This window comes from Tupaia chinensis, unplaced genomic scaffold (assembly GCF_000334495.1).
Source record: "Tupaia chinensis unplaced genomic scaffold, TupChi_1.0 Scaffold000042_1, whole genome shotgun sequence".
NCBI lineage: Eukaryota > Metazoa > Chordata > Mammalia > Scandentia > Tupaiidae > Tupaia > Tupaia belangeri.
Genome location: NW_006159497.1, coordinates 3,682,828 through 3,691,385, shown reverse-complemented (window position 1 = coordinate 3,691,385; position 8,558 = coordinate 3,682,828). Strand labels below are relative to the sequence as shown.

At 58.4% G+C, this 8,558-nt stretch overlaps 1 protein-coding gene across 1 annotated transcript in view; it reads left to right on the top strand.

Moving 5' to 3' along the window:
- The window catches only part of SEC14L5 (SEC14 like lipid binding 5), a gene marked incomplete at its 5' end in the record, with an annotated part of 47,810 nt that overhangs the window by 34,231 nt on the left and 5,021 nt on the right, over nt 1–8,558 (top strand). Inside the window, 6 exons of the mRNA XM_027773075.1 lie at nt 1,199–1,311; nt 1,953–2,142; nt 4,994–5,082; nt 5,360–5,430; nt 6,342–6,513; nt 7,976–8,110. Coding sequence (XP_027628876.1) covers nt 1,199–1,311; nt 1,953–2,142; nt 4,994–5,082; nt 5,360–5,430; nt 6,342–6,513; nt 7,976–8,110 — 770 coding nt within the window. The remainder of the gene's footprint in view (nt 1–1,198; nt 1,312–1,952; nt 2,143–4,993; nt 5,083–5,359; nt 5,431–6,341; nt 6,514–7,975; nt 8,111–8,558) is intronic.

Sequence of the window (8,558 nt, the reverse complement as noted above, 5' to 3'; positions counted from 1 at the left end):
TCCTGCCCTTGCTGCCCCCTGTCCGCAGAGCTGTCTCCCGTGCCGTCCCCATTTTGCACAGCTTTCACCCGCCCCTGCCCTGCTCTGCCCCAGCAGCGCAGGGCTCAGTGCAGCTGGCGGGAGGCAGGGTCAGCCCTTTGCAGCCTGTTCTGAATCACTAGGCCTTTGTGCTCAGAAGCAGAAAAGAGCCTTAGCTCTGCCCGAAGGCCGGGAGGACCAGGAGGTCCTGCCTTCCTGTGTTTTCTCCCAGTCCTAGCCCCATTGCCCCCCTCCAGTGTCTTTGCCTCTGCCCCCAGGAGGTGCGGTAGGGTCTGCACAGTTCTGAGCATCCCCTGCCTCTGTTTACCCAGAGGCCTCTTGGCCCAGTAGGCACGTCCCCCGCCCTGAGCGTTTGTTTTGCGGGGACCACTGAGTGCTGCTGCCAGTTGGGCATTCACCTCATTTTCCTCTTGGGCCATCTGTCCACCAACAGCTGGCTGTGCCCATGGGGACCACTTAGTGCAGTATCACCCACTGCCGAGATGCCTTGGGGGCAGTGGCGGTGGGACTTGGGGAGGGGCCAGCCTCGATGTGCTGACCCAGACAGCCCCAGACAGCCTGACTGTGAGACGGGATTGCCCATGTGCATGCCCCGTGCTGGTCCCGGGCCCTGGCGGATGGCATGGCCATGTTGCAGGGTCCGGGTTCTGTCTGCCTAGAGCCTTGCCCCCCACCAACGTGACTGGGAGGGAGGAAAACAGAGGGAATGGGCTCCTCGTCCAAGTCGCTCAACCTCTCTCAGCTTCAGTTTTGTCTTCTGTAGAGCGGGGATCACAGCGATGCCCCCGGGCAACTCGCCGAGGTCAGGTGTGTTCTGGGCACGCAGTGACCGTGAGCTCAGGTTGCTGGTAATCCTCCAAACAGCTCCCCGAGGGGGGATCCACTAAATTTCTGACAGTCAAAGGAGAGAAATCGCCTGCCACAGTCAGGTCGGGTTTGCTCTGGGCAGTTTTCAGAACCTCCTGGAAAGGGGTGGGGGAAGAGGAAGTATTTACAGTCGCAGTGGCTGCTGTCCGGGGAGGGAGCACAGTCTGGCGAGGAGCCACGTTTCAGAGCAGAGGGGCCAGCGAGTAAGACAAGGCTGCAGAAAGGGTTGGCCCGTGATGAAGAGATGGGGCCTCTCCCCTTGTCCTGAGCCCCGCCCTCATCCTCCTCCAAGGGGACAAGCTGGACGCCGACTACATCGAGAGGTGCCTGGGCCACCTCACGCCCATGCAGGAGAGCTGTCTGATCCAGCTTCGGCACTGGCTGCAGGAGACCCACAAAGGCAAGGTGGGTGCACGTCCCGAGGTGGGTGCTCGGGAGCTCCGATCGATGCCTTGCGAGGTGCTGCTCCACCGCACGGGGGTTTTCCCCCCACACTAACTCCCGTGGATGAATGTGCGTGGAGGGCCCTGGCTTGGGCCTTATCTTGAGCTCTGTTGACATGAACTTCTGGCTCGGTCGTGACTCTCCTTTCCTTCCCACGTGGGGCAGGGGTAGGCAGACAAGGGAGTTACTTTAGTGCTGGCTGTGACTTAAGCTTCTGCTCCATGGGGATGAGGTTAGGGTGCACCTGCTAGAGAGGACCCCGACGGGCAATCCATGGAAAATGCTTAGAATGGAGTGAGCACTCCAGAAAGGGCAGCTCCCACTGGGGCCGGTTTTGTGTAATTGGCACAAGGGGGGTAGGGAGAAGGGCCAGTTCCCCCAAAGACATATGCTACGCCCAGCACCGAAGGGAGGAGTGTGAGGTGGCTGGGAAGCACTCCTTCAGCCCACCCCTCGGCCGTCTCTCTGCTTTGTGGCTGAGGGGGAATCCGGTCCTTTTCCCAGCTAGATATTTCGCAGGTGAGGCGAGGCTCATTTTCTGACTTTCCACCTGCTGGCCTGGGGAACACCATTCTCTGAGCTTTTCCTTCTTCCCCTCTCAGATCCCTAAGGACGAGCACATCCTTCGGTTCCTGCGGGCTCGTGACTTCCACCTGGACAAGGCCCGGGAGATGCTGTGCCAGTCCCTGAGCTGGCGGAAGCAGCACCAGGTGGACCTCCTCCTGCAGACCTGGCGGCCCCCTGCTCTCCTGGAGGAGTTCTACGCAGGCGGCTGGCACTACCAGGACATAGGTGCGGGCCTCTGCCTGTCACTGCAGCTGCACTTGAAGTGGCATGCGTCGTGCCCGTGTCTTACTCTTCCTCCTGGGCATCTGGCGGTGCCTGTGAGGGTGCCCCCGCTGTGAAGGCAGTAGCGCTGTAGTGGACCTGGGGTGGAGGAGGAGATAGCTCTGGGGGCCGGGTTGCCCACCTCGGTTTGGGGCCAAGGTGACTTATACATGACGACTGCAGCACGATGGTGTGCATTTCCTAGGATGGCCAGAACCGATGACCACAGGCTAGGTGTTTTAAAGCTACAAGGTTTTTCTTCCCTCTCACCATCCTGAAGCCAGAAATCTGACACTGAGCTCTGAGCAAGGCCGTGCTTCTTCCGAAGGCTCTAGGAGAGAACCCTTCCTGCGGCTTCCCGCTCCTGGGGACCCCAGGTGTTGCTCGGTCTGTGGCTGCACTGCCCGGTCCCCACCTCCTCCTTCCCTCATGGCCTTCCCGTCTGTGTGTCACTGTGTTCCCACCTCTTCTTGTAAGGATCCGGGTTATCGGATGTACCCCCCTCCCGCAGTGTGATTGAGATCTTTAATTACATTTGCAGACTCTTTCCAAATAAGGGACCTGGTTCCACCTACTACAGAGAGCTGGGTGTCTAGGTCAAGTCACTGAAGCTAATGCCCACTGAAGCCAGTGTCCTTTATGTAAAAATGCCTAACTTATAAAACAGGTAACGTGTGATATCCGGATAGCTAGCTAGTGTAGACAGGTCTCACCACGTGCTGGTCCTCCTGCCCAGTGTCCCGAGGAGCTGGGCTGCTGGTGCTGCCATTGTGCTTGACTTTTAGGGTGGGCTGAGAATTGAACCCAGGCCTCCATGTGGCCTCAGCCTGCTGAGTGACAGTGTCAGCCAGTAGGTGCTACAGTGGCTGGGCCCAAGAGTCACATATAGGGACTAGGGTGGCTACTTGACACTCCTGAAGGACTGGTCGGCATGGTTTCTTTCTTGTCTTTCTTTTTAAAAATAATTTAATCTTTACTTGTTATTATTGTTTTTAATTTGCTGTAGGGCATATATGCTCACCAGAGAGAGACAGAGAAAGCAAGCTGTAGTCGGCCATGTAGGAGCCCAGCGCCTTAACCACCACGCCACCTGCTGGTCCTGAGTCCAGCACCTTAACCACCACGCCACCTGCTGGTCCTGAGTCCAGCACCTTAACCACCATGCCGCCTGCTGGCCCCTGTCTTTTCATTTTTTCTTTTCTTTTTTTTATTTGCCAGAGAGCGCATGCATTCACTAGAGAGGAGAGAGAGAGAGAGCGCGCGCCTCCTTGCTGCCCCCAAGTGGGCATGGTCACCCCGCAGTCCTCTCTCCATCCCTCACGTGGTCAGGGTTGGGGGGTGTGGCCATGGGACCACATCCCCTGCATGCGAGACTGGCCCTGGTGTGGTTCCTTCCCAAGCACAGTTGGTCCTCACTGTGTGGTTTTGTACTTGAGGATTCTGCTGGCCAACATTACCCTGTGACCCAGATCAGCACCAGGGGCTTCTGCAGTGTGGTGGGACGTTTGGGCTGCCTTCGGCATGTCTCAGCCCTCACGTCACGATGGAGCGTCCCTTCGCGGCCTGGCCAGTACTGTGCTTGGCATCATGGTGCCTTTCACTAGCGATTTTGCTGTTGAAAATGCCCCCGAAGGTAGTGCCTAAGTGCTGTCTAGTGTCCCTCGGCTCCAGGAGGCTGCGGCATGCCTTCGGTGGGAATGTCCGTGCTCAGCCGGCTTTGCGCACCTGTGATCTCACACGTGCTGTGAGTGTCCTCTCCCAGGGGTACAGGAGGCTGGTCAGGGCCTGACTGGACGGCAGATGATGCCCAGAGGCTCCGAGGAACCTACGCCGTATTGCCCGAGGCACAGTGGTTTTGCGTTTGCTCATTTATGGCGACTTTGTAGGACATACTGTCAAGAATAATGAGAACCGAAGTGCCAGTGAATTAATCCCCATGCTCCGCCTTAGCTCTGGCTGAGCGGTGTCCTCTGGACTCCTTCGTCACATGGCTCCAACCTCCGGTAAAAGACGGTAAAGGGCCAGCCAGGCAGGGTGGTGGTGAAGGCAGCTGGACCCCAGATGGCTGACTGCGCGTTTGCAGTTCTGACCTGGCAGCTTGAAAAGCAGGCCGGGTACGTGTGTGCGGGCACGTGCATGCCCCGGATCCTGAGAGGAGAAGGGACTGTGGTGTGGCCATCTTCCTTGGGGGAGATACTTCTCTCTCCGATGCGTGCGCATGCCCTTATGGAAAAAAGAAAATAAAAAGACTTTACAATAAGCTGTTTCTTTTAGAAGGGTCTCAGGTTGATGGTTTGCACATCCCCTCTCCATTTCCCCAAGGGCGTTGTTTCCTTGCTGCTGTTTCCATATCTCAGTTTCTGTCTTTTATTTAAAAAAAAAATTGGGGGAAGAGTTATTTCATTTTATTTATTATTATTATTATTATTAAATTTGTTATAGGGCATGTGTGCTTACCAGAGAGAGAGAGAAAGTGAGAAAATAAGCCTCAAGATCCGGGACTTGAACCATGGTCGGTCATGTGGGAGTTTAGCACCTTAACCACCATGCCACCTACTGGCCCTGCGGTTTCCATCTTAGTAAATGGTGTCAGCCCCCCTTGGAGCAAGCAGCCCAGTATTAGCTCGTGAGTGGATGAGCAGGGCCTTGGTGGGCCAGCCTGGCGCCTCCTCCCTGGGGAGGCCAGGTGCCCTTGGCAGCCTGGGCCTGCCCACCCCCCTCCTCAGCACCCCTCAAGATCACCCTGGGCCTGCCCACCCCCCTCCTCAGCACCCTCTGAATAACGGTCCCTTCTCTTTGCTTGGTTCTCCCACAGACGGTCGCCCCCTCTACATCCTCCGCCTGGGCCAGATGGACACCAAGGGCTTGATGAAGGCCGTAGGGGAGGAGGCGCTGCTGCAGCACGTGAGCCAGGCACTTCTGGGGCCCGGTGGCCGGGGCACCCTGGGCCTGCCCACCCCCCTCCTCAGCACCCTCTGAATAACGGTCCCTTCTCTTTGCTTGGTTCTCCCACAGACGGTCGCCCCCTCTACATCCTCCGCCTGGGCCAGATGGACACCAAGGGCTTGATGAAGGCCGTAGGGGAGGAGGCGCTGCTGCAGCACGTGAGCCAGGCACTTCTGGGGCCCGGTGGCCGGGGCAGCTTGCAGACAGATTTGTCAGCAGCGTCTCTACCTCCCAGGTGCTTTCTGTCAACGAGGAGGGACAGAAGAGGTGTGAAGGGAACACGAAGCAGTTTGGCCGTCCCATCAGGCAAGAGCTGGGTGTGAGCAAAGTGGCCTGCAGAGCGAGTTCAGCTAACACTCACTGTGCACACCAGTGGCGTGTTGGGCGCTGCTTGCTGCGTCCTGCCTCATTCTCACAGCACGATCTTCTAAGCTCTCCCCCCCCGTTCTCATCACTTTTAAAAAGTTTAATTATTGGGACCAACAATTAGTGTAATGGCTATGTCGCTGGACTTCCATGTAGTTGACCGTGGTTCGAGTCCTGGACCCGGTGGCTTAAACTCATGCCGGGTGTGTGTGGGGTTGATTTCTCGCTTTCTGTCTCTCTGTCTCTCTCTGTCTCTCTGGCGAGCACACACGCCCTGTAGCAAAAGAAAAAAAAAAGTTTAATTATTTCCTCCATGAATGAGACAGAGAGAGCACGCGCATCCCAACAGGCTCTTCATTGCCACGATCCATCCCTGGCCTCAACCAGCCCTAAAAAGAAACCAGGCCAAGGCCACACAGCAAGTGGCAGTACTGGAATTCGAACCCAGGCCCACAGGGTTAGCCTTCTCCACAGTGGGTAGGAGTAACTGGCCTCTGCCAAGTATGCGCCGTCCTGTCGAGTGCTCCCCACTGCCAGCTCAGTTAACCCTCACAGCGGTTGCTCGAGGTGGCGCATCGCCCCTGCCACGTCCTGGGGAGGGAGGTTAGGTCCGTGGCCCCATCGTGCTCCCAGAGGTGGAGATGAGACGTGGATTTGGGAGCTCTGCCGGGAGCCCATGCCCTGAACCCTTCACTACCTGGCCTCCCCACAACGACAGGACTCACGAGAGTGACTGGGGGCCCCTCTGCTCCCGGCCCTGCCTCGCTGAGCCTCCCCATCATCCAGGAGGGTGTGGGGGGCCCTGGGAGGTGGCAGAGCCAGGTGGCATGAGGGCCCCGTGTCTGCTGCAGCTCCTGGACCTGCCTGCTGGACCTGGAGGGTCTCAACATGCGGCACCTGTGGCGGGCGGGGGGGGAGGCTCTGCTGCGCATGATCAAGGTGGTGGAGGACAACTACCCCGAGACCCTGGGCCGGCTGCTCATCCTGCGAGCGCCCCGCGTCTTTCCCGTGCTCTGGACGCTGGTAGGAGCGCGAGCCCCGGCCAGGCTCTCTGGGCGGGACCCGGGGTGGGAGAGGGTCCCTCTGTCTTAAGCCCCGCCTTGCCTGGTCATCCTGTGTCATTTTCCTCAAGTAACAGCTTTATGGAGATTAAACTCATACACTATGAAGTTTGCCCATTGAGGGGACCAGTAGTTGGTATAATGGCTATGTCACTGGACTCCCACGTAGTCGACTGCCGTTCGAGTCCCGGATCTGGTGGCTTAAACTCGCCCCGGGTGCGTGTGCGTGCGTGACCAAGATCCTGAGAGGAGAATAGAGGAGAAGGGATTGTGCCACTCCCCCCGCCCTGGGGTGTGATTTCTCGCTTTCTGTCTCTCTGTCTCTCTCTATTTCTCTGGTGAGCGCACATGCCCTATTGCAAAAACCTCTCCCCCCGCAAAAAAACAAAAACAAAGAAGTTTCCCGTTGAGCATGTAGAATTCAGTGGTTTTTAGCATATTCAGTTATGCAGCCCTTGCCACTAATTCCTGCACATTTAAACCATCCTAGAAAGAGCCCCCAGACCCATAGACCCATAGCAGTCACCTCCGCCCTCTCCCCTGCCCCCGCAGCTCCTCATCTGCTCCTGTCGCTCTGGCCACCTGTCCTGGCCTGGGGCTGGCCATACCCGGCTGCCTCCCTGAGGTTCGCGCTACAAGGCTCCTCCGTGTCGTAGACCGGGCCAGCGCCCCCTTCCTATTATGGCCGAATAGTGCTCTGTCACACAGTGGGCTGTTTGCACATGCGCTGTTTCCTTGACATGAGTCCCACTCAGAATCCTGGAGCAGCCTGGGACTCCTTTGAGCGGGTTCCAAAACGGAGTTTGTGCTGTAGGGATTTGAAACATGTTGCCCATGAGCCGTGATGTGAAATGCACTCTGTGCTGCAGCCCGGCACACGCACTCACGCAGAATCAGAGGCCCCGCTGGGCCACGTGACTCTGCCTCCGCCTGCCCTCCCGCCTCCCTCTCCCGCTACCTCTTGGCCCCAGTGAGGATACTTGGAGAACTGGGTTGACAGGCAGCTTCCAGCTCAGTGTTAATTCAAAACTTCCCATCTGGGACGGACAATAGGGCCATGCCCTGGAAGGGGAAAGGAGTGTTAGGCAGCTGCAAAAAAGAGGGACGCTCGGATCAGGCAGATGAGCCCCAGAGGCTGCTGCTCAGGCGGCATCCTGCAGGGGTGGCCGCGCACCGTGCGACTGTGCGCACGCATACCCAGAGCAGGACTCCGGAGAGAGCAGAGCAGGAGTTACGGGGTTACAGGGTTACAGCGGGGTGGGGACATGGCTGTGAGCCGGGGACAGGTTCCTTTCGGGGACTTGAATCTGTCTGGGACGAGGTAGAGGTGGTGACTGCAACACCATGGGCGCACTTCAAGTGGTTGTCCCAAGGCATCTGAGCTCCCGCCGGAACCACTGTCTGTGCCCCACCCTCCGTTTCAGATCAGCCCCTTCATCAACGAGAACACCAGGCGGAAGTTCCTCATCTACAGCGGCAGCCACTACCAGGGCCCCGGGGGCCTCGTGGACTACCTGGATAAAGACGTGATCCCCGACTTCCTTGGCGGGGAGAGCGTGGTGAGGCTCCAGTGGCCAGTCCTGGGCCTGTGGAGGGGTGGCCGGGCTGGGGGGCCCGGTTCCTGGGGCCGGGCTGCAGGGATGGCAGGGGAAGCAGACAGCCTGGCTGGGAGGGGGAGGTGTAGGTGGAGGCAGAGACAGGTCCTGCACACAGAGGGACCACTCTGGGCCTGTCTGGGATGCCCAGACCACTCCTAGGGTGGGAGCACATCCAGACCCCCTCTTACTGATAGCCAGAGACCTGGGCCACAGCCTCCCTCTCCTGTGGCCACGGCATGTGGCCCTTCTCTGTGCTCCCACAGAAATATCAAGCAGGGGAACCAGCAGTTAGCGTAATGGCTATGTCGCTGGACTCCCATGTAGTCGACCGTGGTTCGTGTCCCGGACCCAGTGGCTTAAAACTCACGCCGGGCGCGTGTGCGTGCGTGCCCAAGATCCCGAGAGGAGA